This window comes from Natator depressus, chromosome 5 (genome assembly GCF_965152275.1).
Source record: "Natator depressus isolate rNatDep1 chromosome 5, rNatDep2.hap1, whole genome shotgun sequence".
NCBI lineage: Eukaryota > Metazoa > Chordata > Testudines > Cheloniidae > Natator > Natator depressus.
In genome coordinates this window covers 124248061-124265136 of record NC_134238.1, presented here as the reverse complement: position 1 = coordinate 124265136, position 17076 = coordinate 124248061, and the positions used below count along the sequence as shown (strand labels likewise).

The following is a 17076-nucleotide window of genomic DNA, read 5'->3' as shown; positions in this document are numbered from 1 at the left end:
AGTGTGTGTGTGTGTGGGGGGCATTAGAGGGGTTTTTCAGCAATAGATAATGAGCGAGATTCAAGATGTCTGGTCGGTGACATACTCTGAGTGCCCCCAAAGCCCCCCACACAGCATGGGAAGAATGGAAAATGCCAGGCAGTAATATTGTACAGTATCCTTTGAGCTCATGACAAGACCTAATGCTCCTAAAGGTGGGAAATCTCAGCAGCACTGGTCATAAAGACCCCCCAGGCTCTTGGGATTTGTTTGCTAAGGAAGTTTCCTGACACACTGGGTGTTTCCTTTCTCCATATTTGCTAAGAGTCAATATGGGGTGAACAGAAGAAAATCCAGCCACTCGTTTTAATTTCAGTTCACTGTCAGGAACTGAAGGGAAATACTAGGTAGTGATGTTTAAACTAACCCCCCCCCCAGCTGGGTTTTGTTCCTGTTATTCCCTTTGACCTGAGCGATTAGCTAAATACAGGGTGTCACGGGTTGTTCCAGTTAGGGGGAGAAACTGGTGACAGAGCTAGGTATTGTCTTTGATGCAATCATGTTTATTTAAAAAGATTACGTGTAAAGTCCTGTTTGCCTGAACACAGCAGGAATCAAACAGCAGAGGCCAGTTTCCTTGCTTGCTGCTCCAAGCCTTCCTTTCCAGCCAACACTCTGCCTAAAAAGCTTTCTACTAGCTCTCTCTCAGAACCACATTACCAGCCTTCTCTTACTGTCTTCCTGCTCCTTCTGTTTCTGTGGTGCTGTCTTTCTCTCTCCCAATTCTCCCCTCCCACACATATACTCACCCACAAACAATGCTCAGCAAAGCCCTCAGCCCACACAGTTCTAATTCCTGGGCAGACTTGCATATGCCTTTGTTTTAGGCAGGAGCTGCTTAACTGTCTCTTACAAATATCTGAAATGAGGGGTGGCAGCCACACCCAACAGGTTAAATGAGGTATAACCCAACCCACAATATTATACTATTATTAATTATCCATGCTGCGGTAGCATCTAGGCCCCAGCCATGGATTGGGATCCCAATGTGCAAGGCACTGTACAAACACAGAACAAAAATACTGGCCTGCTATGTCTCCTCAAATCCAACAAGCCAAGCATGCCATTCAAACGAACCACAAGGGGCTAGAATCAGATCCTTGGCTCCCGTACATCAGTGTAGCACCAGTGACTTCAATAGAGCTACAGCAGCTTGCACCAGCTGAGGCTCTGGCCCTGTGACTTTAACCAGATAAGAAGCACATAATGAGAAAATGGATCACGTCAGCCCAATGAGAAGGTCCATTATTTACAAGCTCCATCCAACCCTAACTCATTCCTAGGTGCAGTCTCCAACCAACTCCAGCTGCAGCTGCTTCCAGCTGGCCAGCCTGCTTTTGAACTCCATGCAAAATGGTCCAGGTCTTAAAAGCACACTGTCCACATCCAGATGCCATGGCTCGCAAAGCTCTAGATGCTGCTTGTTTGAATCGAGCGCACACATTATTCCTGAACCCATTTTAAGCAGGACTTGCCCTCTCTGCTCTGGGTTCCATTTCCATGGGCTGCTGAGACACATACTGTGACCAGCTCGTTGGAGGGCAATCCTTATCCTTTTCTTATGAGTATATGTCTATCTATCGTTTTACAGGAGTGGAGTTGGCTCAGCCAATCAGAATGCAGGTTTGCTGTACCGCCACTATGCAGGGCCATCCCTGTGTTGCTATATCTCAGTAATAACCTGTACCCCGTGCTAGTTAACAGCCTAGATTTCAGCCTGGAGTTTATGTACCCCAGGATAGAACAATTCCAGTTCTACTGGAGATCTCTTGTGTGATCTCAGATGAGTCAGTCAATCTCCCTGGGCCTGAGCTCCCCACCTCTAAAATGGGGGTGCGGATACTGTACTTCCTTTGTCTGCCTGGCCTGTTTAGAACGTAAGCGTTTTTGGGCAGGGACTGAGCATGTGTACAGCTCCTATCGCTACAGGGCTCTGATTTCAGCTCGTGTCCACGGGTGCTCCTGTTTTACAAATAAGAATAACCGAAGAAGACAATGTGCACAACCGTTGACGCTTGGGAGTTCTGCATGTGGGTGGGTGATTACAAAGGTGTACCCTTGAAATGACTGAAGTGGAAATGATGGGAGGTGGGGAATTAAATTCTGGGGTACATGGGCAGCTCAAAGATAGCTGGATCTCAGGAAGATGTTGACACAGGATCCGAACGCTGAATTCTCAAGGTCTAATGCTCCACATCTTGCCGATGGCAATTGTCCCATTGCAGTCAATGGGATTACACACAGGATAAGTGAGACAAATAGGATTTTGCCTTGAGTCAGGGATCGATTCAAAGTCAGTCTTTCCATCCACTTCGATCACTTTAGATAAGGTCCCAACAACTTTAATTCCTCTGGGGTTTGGGATTTTTTTCCGTCTCCCAAAGTAGAGAGCCACATTGATAAAGGAAAGTTAGAGGTGGGCTGGCTTGCCAGAGGTCGGGATGGCAGGTACCTGCACTATCATCAGATCTGTCCACTGCAATCAGCTAATATTGAGCTGAAATGAGAAGCTAAAAGAGATCTATGGCACAAAGCAATGCTCATGATACTTTATTTTAAATATCAGAGGGGTAGCCGTGTTAGTCTGGATCTGTAAAAGCAGCAAAGAGTCCTGTGGGCACCTTATAGACTAACAGACATACTGGAGCATGAGCTTTCGTGGGTCAATATCCACTTTGTCGGATGCACCCACGAAAGCTCATGCTCCAATACGTCTGTTAGTCTATAAGGTGCCACAGGACTCTTTGCCGCTTTTATTTTAAATGTTAAACTTTGCTTGCATTTTTTTTTTAAAAGACAGACCATAACAAAAACAACCCTCTTGCTGAGTTCCCTCTATGCCACTCCCCTTCCCAGCCCTTCAGTCAGTTTATCTGCTTTCACCCCGAACTCACCTGTAGCAGCTCTGTGTTTTACTCTGTCTGAGTACACCCATATCAATGCCAGCACTTAAATATCATTAACAGGAACATTTGGGGGAGGAATAATACATGCCTTCAGCCCGCACTGAAATGCTTTGGCCTCAGTGCAGTTTTTGGGAGACAGGGAAGCAAACTGAAAAATCTCTAATAAAAGGAAATGAGAAGTGTCTCTCCTACAGAGTAGAGTAGTTAGCAAGGACTAACTCCATACGTCTAATTCATAAACGGAAATAATCTTCTATTAGCAGAAAGTTTAGGCCCAACAGTTATATTCTGATTGAAAATTATAAAAAACATTGTCTACCTGTTCTCATTAAATATTTTTTTTTTTAAAAACCACTCAATGCAACACATTGTTTGCATTTAAAAATTTCCCATGTACTGTTTGCAACCCAAACACTGAAGCGTCATGCACCTAAGAGAAGTGCAATAAAGCAAGGGAAACGGACTAGGATCTAGTTTGCAGTGTTGTTATTGTCATGTTGGTCCCAGGATATCAGAGAGACAAGGCGGATGAGGTAACATCTTCTACTGGAATAACTTCTGTTGGTGAGAGAGACAAGCTTTTGAGCTCTACCGAGCTCTTCTTCAGGTCTGGGAAGGATAATCAGAGTGTCACAGCTCAATAAAAGGTGGAACAATTTGTTAAGCATAAGGAGTTAACACCTTTTGCAAGAAACCATTCAAAATCGAATAGGAAATTAACACATCTGCAGTCATAGGACAAGGGAGAGTTAGGGCAGGTCTACACTAGAAAGGTATATTGGCACAGCTGCACCGATGCAGCTGCATCCCTGTAGCACATCTGATGAAGACTCTCTAAGCTGATGGGAGAGAGCTCTTACTAACTCCACCTCTGTGAGAGGAGGGAGCTATGTCAGTGGAAGAAGCTTTCCCACCGACATAGCACTGTCTATACAGGAGGTTAGGGTTGTTATAACGAAGTTAGTCAGGAGTGAGGATTTTTCACACCCCTGAATGACTTAGTTGTAACGCAGTAAGTCCTATGCTCATCATTTAAAGGTGTTATGCAGGTTTCCTTTGAGGACAAAGACTGAGAGGTCAGATATAAAGTGATCACTTTGTGAAAAGTGTTCACCCATGGGTGATTGGATGGTTTTGTCTTTTACAATTTTGCTGTGTGAGTTCATTCGAAAGCGTAGTGATTTTCTGATTTCATCCACATAATGGTTGTTGGGACATTTGATGCACTGGATGAGGTACACCATGTTTGTGATAGGCATGTGTAGGACCCATGGTTCTTGAAGGGTGTGTTGTAGGGGTTACTGATCATCATAGCAATGGAGATATGGCTTCAGGTTTTGAATCTGTTGTTCTGGCAGGGTCTGGTGCCGCTTCCAGTTGGTCTATCCTGGTCTGTGTGGAGTTTGCTTCTGATGAGGAGTTTGGCAAGTTTGGGAGCTGGGGGTTGGAAGGCCAGAAGATGGAAGACGGGAAAGATTTCTTTCAGGATGTGGTCCCCATCAAGTATGGGTTGCAATGGTTTGATGATACCATGCATGGGTTCCAGTGTGGGTTAGTATATGACACTTAGGGGTTTGGGGTCAGTGGGGTGTTTTTTTGTTCTGTATTGAAGCAGATTATCTCAGGGAATTAGGGTGGCCCATTCCATGATGCAATCTACTTCTCTGGTGAAGAGTCCTTTTTTGGTGAAAGCAGTTTTAGGTGTGTTAACGTGTGTATCCCGAATATTCTCCTCGGAGCATATTCTATGGTATCTGAGGGCCTGGCTAGAGATAACAAATTTCTTGGTGTATTTGGGGTCGATGCTGAACTTGTGGAGGTAAGTGTGATGATTTGTGGATTTCCTTATATCTGGTTCTAGGGCTCCATTGTTGAAGCTGATCATGTTTTTCAGGAAGGTGAGGCGGGTGTGGGAATGTTCTTGAGAGAGTTTGACGGATGGCTGGTGGTTGTTGAAGTTGCGGGGGCACTCTAGGAGGGAGATTTGGTCATTTGTGGAGACGGCGAATATAATCATTGATGTATGTCAGGTGTATCATTGATTTCATGCAGCATTTTTCTAGAAATTCTTCCTCCAGGTGGCCCATGAAGAGGTTGGCATATTATTCCTATGACTGCAGCAATTGCCCACTTCATTTAGAATTGTTTCTCACAATATGTGTTAACTCCTTATGCTTAACTATCTGTTCTCCCTTGTATTTAGCTGTGACACGCTGCGTACCTTTCCCAGACCTGAAGAGGAGCTCTGTGTGGAGCTCAAAAGCTTGTCTCTCTCACCAACAAAAGATATTACCTCATCCACCTTGTCTCTCTCTAGAGTCTAGTTTCACAGGTTATACAGAAATGTAAATAAAGAGATTCATGGTGAAAACCGTAAGTCCTGGAGCACCCACTGAAAAATTTAGTGGGTGGTTAGCATCCACTGGCAGTCAGCTCCTCCTCCTCCCCACACAGAACCTCCTGCCTGCCGGTGGCCCTGCTGATCAACTCCTCCCCCTCCCTCCCAGCGCCTTCTGGCCGCCATGATCAGCTGTTCCATGCTGTGGAGGAGGCGCTGGAGAGGAGGGAGAGGAGTGGGGATGGGGCATGCTCAGGGGTGGGGGCGGCACTGGGTGGGAAGAGGCGGGGCGGGGGCAGAGCAGAGGCAGGAAGAGGAGGAGCAGAGGTGTGGGCTTGGGGGAAGGGGTGGGGTGTGGGTGGGGTCTGGAGTGGCACAGGGATTGAGCACCCCTGAGACAAGGAGGAAGCTGGCACCTGTGGTGAAAACATTCTTTCCATTTGAATAACAAAGAAACATTGGTAACACACGAACAGTCTTTGGGTTTTCTTTAACAAGGATTTTAAACCTGACAGTATCTGTTTAAGTGAATTATAATATATCCCTCCTACCTGTTAAAGTGTAATTTGTCAGTCTTTATGTCTCCCCTACTCTGAGTGGTGCCTGCTCCCAATCCAGGTTTCCAACACAATAGTGCAAATCACAGCTTCTTCCCCATTACCACTAAACTGCCTCAGCTGGCCTGCTATCTATTGCACGACCAGTGAAGAAATATTTGTGGCTATACAACCTGGTGCTGTAAATCCATTACCTCTGACAGCTAAGTAGCATTGGCCCAGCTCAGGCCTTGGATGGGGCAGCTAAGTGTTGCAGGAAGTGTTATCAGTGGGACAGCAGGTAGCACTCTTGGGTCTGAATGAGGTGCTGTCTTTCAGATGAGATTCAAAAACAGGATTGGTACCACTTATGGTCATCAAAGGTGCCATGGGACTTTAAAACAGGAGTAGGGAAATTAACTCTGATGTCATGTCCAAATTCAAAGATGGGTAATTACAGTCTAACTCCTTAGATTCCCTCTGCAGTTTTGGTTGGATAAGGTAGTCTTCACTTTCTGTCCTGAACTGTTCTGTGTGTTGCTGTTTTCGTGAGACATTTGTCACATCTCATTGCAAAGGTGACTACAATTCCTCAGTGGATAGTGTGAAACTTACCTACATATAATTTGTATGGCAAAACTGAATGAAAGCTGTAAGATACAGATAATTACATATTTACATTGAGTTAACTCTCTCTGTAAGCAGGTGGAGAGACTGAGCAGGCATCCAGAGAGAGGGAAATAGCAATCTGTCTAAGATTCATGCCTTTTAAGGCCAAAAGGGTCCATTAATGATAATCAAGTCTGATCTCCTGCATGGCACAGGCCTGTGATCCCTGCATGAAGCTCAAGACTGCTGGCTGCACAACATCATATGTTTCAGAAAAAGACATCCAATTTTGATTTACTGACCTTAAGTGATAGAGAATCCACTACATCCTTAGGAGAGCTGTTTCAATGCTTAAATCTACTCACTGTTAAAAATTTGCACCTTATTTCTAGCTTCCAGACATGATGTTATCTTTTTCCTCTAGAGCCATCTGCAGTTAGAAATGCCTTTCCCATTTAAGTATTTGTAGATCACCATCAAGCCAGCTCTTAAACTTGTCTAGGATAAACTGAATAGACTGAACTTCTTTAGTTACTCATTGTAAGGCAGGTTTTCCAGACCTCTAATCATTCTTGTAGCTCTTCTCCAAACCCTTTCCAATTTGTCAACATCTTTTTTCATAGATTCACAGATTTCAAAGCCAGAAGGGACCACTGTGATCCTCTAGCCTGACCTCCTGTATAATACAGGCCACAAAACTACCCCAAAATAATTCATAGAGCATATCTGTTAGAAAAACATCCCATCTTGGTTTAAAAATTGCCAGTGATGGACAATCCATCATGATCCTTGGTAAGCTGTTCCAGTGGTTAATTACCCTGACTGTTAAAAATGTACACCTTATTTGCCTAGCTTCAACTTCCAGCCGTTGGATCATGCTGGAACATAAGATCTGCCATACTAGGTCAGATCATGGTCCATCTTGCCAATTATTATATCTCCCATGGTGGCCTGTATCTAAGCGTCAGGGGGAATGTAAAGAAAAGAGCAATTATGGAGTGATCCACCCCTGTCTTCCACTCCCAGTTTCTGGTCATCAGAGGTCCAGAACTGGACACAATGTTCCAGCAGAGATTGCACGAGTGCCAAATACAAGAGGGAAAATAATTTCTCTGCTCCTACTTGAGAATCCCTTGTTTATGCAGCCAAGAATCATATTAGCTCTTTCGGCCACAGTGTTGCACTAGGAGCTCATATTCAGGTGCTTGTCCACCACGACCACCAAATCTTTTCAGAGCCACTGCACCCCAAGATAGAGTCCCCCGTCATGTAAGTATGGCCTACGTTCTTTTTTCCCATGTATATACATTTACATTTAGCCATATTAAAAGACATATTGTTTGCTTGTGCCCAGCTTCCCAGGCAATTCAGGTTGCTCTGTATGAGAGACCTATCCTCTTCATTATTTACCATTCCCCCAATTTTGATGTCATCTGCAAACTTTATCACTCATGATTTTATGTTGTTTTCCAGATCATTGATAAAAATGTTGGTAAATTGTAACAATGGCTAATTACTCTCACTTAAAATTATGCCTTATTTCCAGTCTGAGTTTGCCCATGATTCCATATTCCATGATTCAATGTCAAGCTAACTGGCCTATAGTTACGTAGATCATCCTGTTTATCCTTTTAAAATATTGTCACAACATTATTTTTTCCCCAGTATTCCAAGATATTTTAAAAAGCAACATCAATGGTTCAGAGCGTCTGCCAGCCAATTCTTTTAAAACTCACGGGTGCCAGTTATCTGATCCTGCAGATTTAAAGATGTTTAACTTTAGGAGTTACTTTATAACAACTTGCCTAGTTATTGTTGGAACAAAAAGTATTTCAATATTCCTCTAACATGTGGCTTCTTTCCAAATGCACAACAAAAATTATTCAACCCTTCTGCTTTTTCTCCAGAATTATTGACAATTTTACCATATCTCTCTAGTAATGAACCTCTGTTATTTCTAGAAATTCCTTTGTTCTCAATTTATGTCCATACCTTTTTCACTGATACCTTTAGCTTCCATTATCAATTGTCTGAATTTCATAACTGCTAATTTATAGTCATTACAACTTCCCTCTTTTTCAATTTGTTATATATTGTACTTTATTTTTTATAGCTGATTTCACTTCCTTTCTTAACCAGGATGATATTTTATGTGAATAAGACTTCTTTTAGGGTTGCAGGATTGTGGTTTATTTAGATATTTAGTAAAGCTTTCTTAAACACTCCCAGTTATCCATTTTTAAATTTTTTTTCTTCCAATCAATTTTGATCGTAATTGTTTCCAGCATCAGAAAAATTGCCCTGTTAAAATGCCAAGTATATATATTAATGGTCAGGACTATATCCTCTTTGAACATAACAAATGTAATTAGGTCATGAGTACTTGCTCTTAGGCAACCGCTAATTCTTAGCTAAATGATCAATTCTTCTTTATCTGTCAGAATAAGGTCTAATATAGAAGTACTCCTACTTGGATATAATACACTTAAAAATCATCATCTACAGTTTTAAGAAACTCAAAGGACGTTTAAATAGTGGCAGCTTCAAACTTCCTGCATATGTCCCCCCGACTGAACTCCCCAATGACAATGTTTATTCTTTCTGTACATTGCAAATAGATGTTTAAAGAGCTGCTTATCCTGCTCTCAATGTCTGTAACAAACTCCCACCTATCTCCCACCTTGTGGCTCATCAGTGAGAACACTGATCCAGAAGCCCTCCAGGTCCTGTGCTTTGAACTGATGGCAACTCTAAAGCAGGTAATGGTATCTGCTGCCCACTCTGTCCTGCCTAAATAGGTGATAACATTCCCACTACATGTATCCTCCCACCAAGTCACAGGAATAGCTGAGTGGCCTGCAGTCTTGAGCCCTGTCTCCTTATCCTCCCCGAACACCTGTGGAAAGGGACGAAAAAAGAAACTGCAATTTGTTTGCTAGTGATCAAGTAGTGCCCCTTGCCCCCTGCCACAAGCACCTGTCACAGTCTCTAGGTATATTTTACTGTTACATTCCAATAGAGACATAAATAACCCAAATAGATGCCCAAATCAACACCCTTCCACAAATACAAATAATCATGCCTTACCCGCTCAGTCTGCCTCCTCTATGAAGGCCCAGATTAACAGCTGATTCTTGCACCATGACTGGAAGGTCTCTGACCCAAGTGTAGTAGAAAGAGAGCCTGAGACATGAGGCCTTGTATCAGAGGCCTGAACTAAAGTAGTGGTCAAGCCTTGCTAATATAAAGCAAAGTTAGCAAGAGACAGGCTGTGAGCAGGCTCACAGAACCTGGCAAGAATAGGGCTGGTATTGCAAAAACCACACACATTCCTGAGAAGTCCTGGGCACAGGACACATTCCAGAAGGGTGGTACCAGAACACTCCGATACCAAGTATGGTACAAACACACTCCCCGAAGATGATACAAGGATACACTGACCCCCTCTTAGTGATAAGGTCAGGATGACAGTGTGATGGATTAGAGATGTTTTGATCAAACCAACAGGTACAAGGTAACGGGTGGAACAACCCACGTCAGGGGGCAGTAGCTAACCATGTCAGAGGGGCGATACGTCACTTGTTTGTACTGGTGTATAAAGAGGCGTCTCAGAGGGAGTGTATCTAGTCAGCCTAGCGGGGCAGTGGAAGGTCCTGCCACTGACTGAGGTGGTCCATTGTCACAGGCACACATGTGCTAGTGTAACGTAGACGTTGATCTGGGGAGCTAGGACCGTGCTTTGTCCGCAATAAACCTGGCTGGGCGCCTTCGCTACTGAAACGGGTCTGTGGTTTTCTTGGGCAGTATGATCGAGGTCTGCTGCCTCAGCTATCTGGTGCAGCACACAGAGGGAACACGCAGCCAACATCTGACAACACCAAAGAGCAAAGTGAATTCTAGAGCTGAGAGTCCTTAAATGGAAACATCCTGCCACTATTCTCTCCCCCACCATTAAACGTGGGGTTCTAAGCTTGAACATCCCAGTAGATCTCAAGTGTGGATGTGTGACGGGTGGGGGAATCTGTCTGTACAGTTTTTGAGTTCTGTGTGGGATTATGAACTCCCTGTATGAACTCTCTTTGCTAGGCTGCAGGCTCCATTTGGATGTGGGGCTCTTTACCTTCTTGGTGGTCCTGCTACCTCCGTGTTGGACTAGAATTCCTGGTGGTCAAGGGATAACGAGAGGGTTGTTGACTTGAATGCTCAGCCATTAAAATGGAATTGCTCTAAACAACAGACTGGCTCCCAGGGCTCTGGGGTCACCTGTTGAGGCTGACCAGGGAGTCACCTGACAGAGGAGACAAAGGAGAGTATAAAGGGCATAAGCTGTTCTATTTGCTCTCTCTTTGGCCATTTGCCATGAGTTAAAGATGAGAGAAGCTGCAGTAGGACCGGGATGAGGTGGGCGGGGGGGGGGGGGGGGGATGGGGAATGCTGCCTGCCTTCTTACCTACCAGAACATAGCTGGTCCCTCAGGACTCCCAAAGGAAGAATAAGCCGGAGAAGGGAAATGTGTGTAGAGTTTATTATTGTTGTATGTGTCTGTGTGTTTATGTGATGAACTACAGAGCAATAATGTGTTGGAATTCTGTGCATAGTGTCTGGGTGCAACACCTACCACACGCCTCCTGAGGGAGTTAAACTGTAACGCAGCAGGCTCAGACCTTTGGGGGGAGTTCTGGGAGAGGCAGTGTTTAAACTACTGGGGTACCTTAGGGGTCAACGCTGGACCTTGGGGTCTAAGGCAGGTGGGCTGAGGGGCTCCATTTCCATGACAAGGTAAGAGACAGAGTCAGCACCCAATGAATTTGCAAGAAAGACCAAGAGAGGAACCAATACGGCAGCCTGCGGAGGCCCAGGGAAGCTTAAAACATCCAGGGCTCCAGCAGCTGGATTCCTCACAGCAAGCTGTTTGCCAGACACTGGGAATGGGTGACAGGATGGATCACCTGATGATTGCCTGTTCTGTTCATTCCCTCTGGGACACCTGGCATTAGCCACCGTTGGAAGACAGGATACTGGGCTAGATGGTCCATTGGTCTGGCCCAGTATGACCGTTCTTATGTTCTTAAGCCAGCGGCAGCCAATAGGGGAGCCTGACCACATCTGTGACAGGAAGTAAAACAAGGAATGAACGATGGTTTCTTAGTGCAGAAGTGCAAAGCCATGCAGGGCTTTATAAATCCACACCTACACTGTGAATGCTCAGAGACAAACTGGAAGGAAGACTCTGAAACAATATACAAGATATTATCACAAGTGGTGCTTCAGGGGTTTACAGTGTGTAGGAAAAACCTAGTCCCTAGAACTAGTCCTTAGTTGTCACTAAACCTTGCTGTTCTTCTTTCACAGTATGATGACAAACCCTACTGCAATCACTGCTACCTGCAGCACTTTGGACCAAGAGGTAACATCCTTGCTTACTCACTAGATCACCCTTCACTGTAATCCTGTAATTCAACAGACTGATTTTTAAAAGCAGCCTCTAAATCTGTGCCCTCTGTTTTCCAGGAACAGTCATTTGTGCATGGAACAAGAATGAATTTTCCCAAATAAATAACATTTGTGGGAGCAAATAAGAGTTAGACAGTCAACAACCTCATTTGTGCACAGAAATCCCAAGCTGAAGTGCAAATAATTTATGCAGGCAAATTTGCAAGTGCAAATTTAGATACTGGATTGAAGCCCCTTTGAAAATGCAATCAATAATATTTAAGATTAAGATTCTGTCACAGTATTTTTAGTCAAAATCAGGGACAGGTCACGGGCAATAAACAAAAATTCACGCTAGCCCGCAACCTGTCCCTGACTTTGACTGAAAATACACTGCGGGGGGAAAACAAACAGAGCTCTGCCAGGGGCTTGCAGCTGCTCCAGCTCCAGGGGGCTAACCCAACCTCAGGCACTGCTCCGGTGGCCCAGGGATGGCTGCCAGTCAGCTGTTTGGCGGCCCTGGGGCCAGTCACCAATCAGCTGCTCCAGCAGCTGCTGCTCTGGCAGCTCCAGGGCTGAAAGCTACTCCAGAAGAAATCATGGAGGTTCCAGAAAGTCACAGAATCCATGACCTCCATGACAGAATCGTATCCTTAATAATATTTAATGTTGCATTGACATCTTCCAGTTTCACTATGCGTTTCTGAGACACATATTCTTAGCAAATGTTTCTAGGGCATGAAGAAAGAACACAACAGAGGGGGCTGTTGGATGTAGCATGGCCTAAAGGAATGAGTGGAAAGTTGGGTCTTAGGCGTTTGTGAGTTTTAATCTTTACTCTCCAGCTAGAGACTGTCTCTTTGTTATATGTTTGTATGGCACTTAGGACAACAGGGCACTGGCTTTTAGTTGCTACCATAATACACATAATAATAAATCTGTGTGGCCTTGGGAAAAATCACTCCATCTCTCTGCCTCAGTTTCCCCATCTCTATAATGGGGGTAATAATCCCTCACTCACAGAGGGCCCAGTCCTGCAAACCCTTACTCACCTGAAGAAACCCTATTCCAGTGTCGGGAGGACTCAATCTGCAATTAGTTAACGATTGTACTGCATTTCTAACACATGGCACTGGATTTGCGTCTCGCACCAGTTTTACAGTGTCATAACTGCATTGTGCTGCCGTGTAGTTACTCCTGACCTACAGCGAGAGGAGGATCAGGCAAGTATTATATGTAATAAATGCTAAGGGCATCCTTATTATTATTATTGCTGTTTTACCCTCACTTCCGTTGTCCCTGGCTGATGTCGGGGATATTCAATGGGACATAGCTAGGGTGACCAGATAGCAAGTGTGAAAAATCGGGACAGGGCGTGTGGGGTAATAGGCACCTATATAAGAAAAAGCCCCAAATATCAGGACTGTCCATATAAAATTGGGACATCTGGTCAACCTAGACGTAGCTGACACTCAAACAAACACTCAAGCAAACAAACTCATCAAGAAACTGCAGACTGGCTTGATTTGCATCCACTTGGATAGAGTCCAAAGCTCCTTTCATTCTCATGTAGCATCTGGTGAAAGAGAGGAGAGAGATGAGCCCGAAGGAGCTACTCATTCTACCTCAAAATGTCCGTGCCTGCTCCTCAGTCAGTGAGGTCTAGTCCAATTCCAGAGGAACAGTTTATAATGCACATGGGTTTCCATTCCCACTGGTGCGTGAGGCCTTCACTCCCGTGCTAGGAAGAATTATACAAGGTGACAGTTATCTAAGAAAAATGATTGGCGCTTTTCCTGTTACTTTCGCCCTGATGTTCATCTGATGAAGCACCATGAATTTTGTGCAGACTGTTTTGCATTTAAAAGAGGAGAATGCCTTTCAGAGGTGTGGACCTGTGCATGGCCAAAGCTCCATTCCCACTCAAACTCAGATCCTGATCATAGCAGAGTTTCCTACCCAGGACATAGGACAGGTTCTGAAATCCAGCTCCAGCATAGGCATTCATGTTCAGAGCTAAGTGAATAATGGATTTTTTGGTTCAGGGGCCAAGCCAGAAAATCCTCCCTCAAAATCCAGTTCGATTTGAAACAAAATCACTTTCCCTCAAATTTTTATCAAATTGAAAAACCTCTAAAAAAATAAAAATTTTGTTTTGAAACAACCACACCATTTTAGTCGATTTGAAACTATGATGACGGTGATGCTTATTTTTAGTGTTGTGTTTCGATGTCGCTCTTTTGAGGTGGTTTTCATCTTTTTTATTTAAACTGGCCAAATGTGAAAACGAAATGCCATTTTGAAATGAAAAAAGTCTAAACAAAATGTTCTTTTTAGGAAAAAATGTTTTCTGGGTGTTTTTGGCGGAAATGATTAGGCAAAGCTGATTCAAGTTCGCAAACAGTTTTGGAGACACGCCCTGCCCCAATGCATTTTTTGGCAAAATTTCTATTTGCCCGAAATGTTTCTCACAGCTCTTTCCATATTGCCCTGCTAGACAGAGTGTCTGGGCTCCTTGCTACTATCTCAGCACCACTCCGTGAGGGAGGGAATTGTTATTACACAGATGCAGAACTGAGGCACAGAGAAATGAAGTGACTTGTCTAAGGTCACTCTGGAAGCCTGTGGGAGAGCAAGAACTGAACCCAGGACTCAAGGGACCTAGGCAACAAGCTTAACAACAAGGCCAGCCTTCCCCTGCAAAGAAGCAGCAGAGGATCTGATTCTGATTACATTTACACCAGTGTAAACCAGGAGCAAATTCTGTGAAGTCAGTTATTTATTATTATTATTCACAGCAGGGCATGGAGGCCCTAGCCAACATCACAGCCTCCTAGTGCGAGGTGCTCCACATACACACAGTAAAAGACAAGAGCTTACAGTCTAAATAGACAAGACAGACAACGGGTGAGAGAAAAGGATACTTTGTGGAAGCCCAGTTGAGGCACCAAGAAACTGAGTGATTTGCCCAAGGTCACAAAGGAAATCTGAAATAAAGGCAGGAACTGATCCACATTTCCTAAACCCCAGGACAGAGCCTCCTCTCCATGCGAGTGCATGTAGACTGGTGAAATGAGAATCAAGCCCAAGGTTTGCATTCGATCTCTGATCCAAAAAGAAATTGTAAAATTGCATTATGTTCAGAGAATGTCGATGGCAGGCTGGGTAGTGCACTAGCCTTTCATCTCCAGAAGTGGAAGCCTCAAGTCAAAATGAACCAGGTGGTGTTTCACATATCACAAAACTACTGCATGGCTGGCAGGCCTGTCTCAAAAAGGACACAGGACAAGAATAGCCGAAGTTTTGTAGGTTGGGATAGATCTGTTTGCCACGAGAAACAAATTCACCCATTGGTTGTACAACCAATTATTCTTATTAATAACCACATTTTATTACAGCAGTGCCTAAAGGCCATCCAAGAGCGGGGTCCCATTGTGCTAGGTGCTGTACAAACAGAGCAGTAGATGCTCCCTGCCTTGAAGAGCTTACAGTGTACACTGAATTGTTCTTTATGGGCCTATGTTTGGCCTACCCACAGGTTTTGTACCAACATGATTATGCCGGTTAAGAGAGTGATTTTTTATTTTTATTTTTTTTACCAATATCACTTCAGCCCCTGTTGCGGATGTTGTTAGACTGGTCCACAGGTGCCTCATACCAGCTTATTTTATTCCGCTTCCTGCCTGGGAATAAGCCGTACTACTATAAGCACATTGAGAACGGCACAATGACATCCCCACTTTAATTATACTGGCGGATTCAAAACGGTACAACTTGTATGTGTAGAAAAGGCCTAAGCCCCTTCTAAACCGTTCTTTATATGGTTATTCACAGAAGCGTTTACACAAAACATTTTCAGACTATGTGTTGTTTGTGAACTGATCACTTTGGACAGTCCCTGTGTGTCATTTGTGTTGTGTGGTGGCTCATCTCAGTCACATGGTAATGTGTCTGGTATCTGGTTGGATGACTGAACCATTTTAAGCAGGAGAACAATGAATAGTCAACTTCTGTTGTGAAAAAAAGATCATTCATGCTAAATTCATCAAAAATTTCAGGATTCGTGAATGTTTTCACCAACACCCATTCCTTAGTGCAACAACATGACCCCAGGAATGACTGTTAACCCAATCCAGTGCTTTTATACACAGAAAGATTAGTGGATTCCTTTTTTTAACCACAGAAACTGTTCCTCCTGATTGACACTGCAAAAGTTGTTTATGACATCAGACTAAATTCCCTACATAAGAGGTATTTCACAGTGCTGTTCTATGCCAAAATGGACCCAATAATTAAGACATTGAGCTTCCATGTTGAAGAGGATGTTATCAGAGCTCATGTTTAGTTTGGTTTCTCCTGAGACCGAGAAGTTCATGAGAGTTCAGTTTTTAATTGAACAGCTTGCCAAAGCTTCTACAGTGCTTTGAGAGTAGGCATAATTTCCTCCAGTTCCTAATAGCAAGTGGAATCTTTGATGAGGTTTGCAAAGATGACAACACTGCAAGATTAGGTTTTACAGTACGTTTCTGTTTTTAATTACCCATCCCCCCTGAAATTTAACATTTCCTTTTGTTCCTCTCTGTGGTCTTTCTTATTCATTTGTCCTCTTGGTATTTTTGTTTTGTTATTTTAAAGGAACAAGATGGCCAACATCTCGCTCATCTCTTGGGGCAGCTTCCTCTTCCAAAGTTCCAGTGGGAAACCAGAACAGCTCCTAGATGGCCCTGCGTTTAATATTCAAAACTCGGAGACTCATTACTGGACTGTGATAAAGTAGCAAGAAGGCATTGTATTTTTACCCACAGACTAAGAAAAATGCACCTGAAGAAGAATGTTGCTTCTGAGAATGACTGATAATCCAGACAAGTCATAAGAGAACATGCTTCTAAACTGAAATCCCTCCTACCACAGATTAAAATTGTGCTGTGATAAATGAATTTTAATGAGCTACAATGAATTTTAATGGGATATATTCTTGTTTGTGTGAAGGGGACATATTCATAGCATCGACTTGATTTTCTAACAGCTTAGAAATTGTTGGTTTACTCATCTGTTACCTGAATTGACACTGAAATCTGTAAATAATTATCTCTTTACCAGTATAATGGACTTCCAGGTGGAAACTTTCTCAGCAATGATCAATAGGTGTCTCCAATTGTTCCCTGGTTGGACAGCTCAGATGTACAAATCTCTCCACCTCATCTTTTCCAGTAGG

General features: G+C 43.7%; 1 protein-coding gene across 1 annotated transcript in view; it reads left to right on the top strand.

The window, feature by feature from the left end:
- LOC141987806 (cysteine-rich protein 1-like) overlaps positions 1 to 16846 on the top strand; it is a 53143-nt gene extending 36297 nt beyond the window's left edge. The window contains exons 3-4 of the mRNA XM_074953576.1: positions 11781 to 11835; positions 16497 to 16846. Of these exons, the coding sequence (XP_074809677.1) occupies positions 11781 to 11835; positions 16497 to 16579 (138 nt within the window). The 3' untranslated portion in view covers positions 16580 to 16846. The remainder of the gene's footprint in view (positions 1 to 11780; positions 11836 to 16496) is intronic.
- The last annotated feature ends 230 nt before the right edge of the window (positions 16847 to 17076 follow it).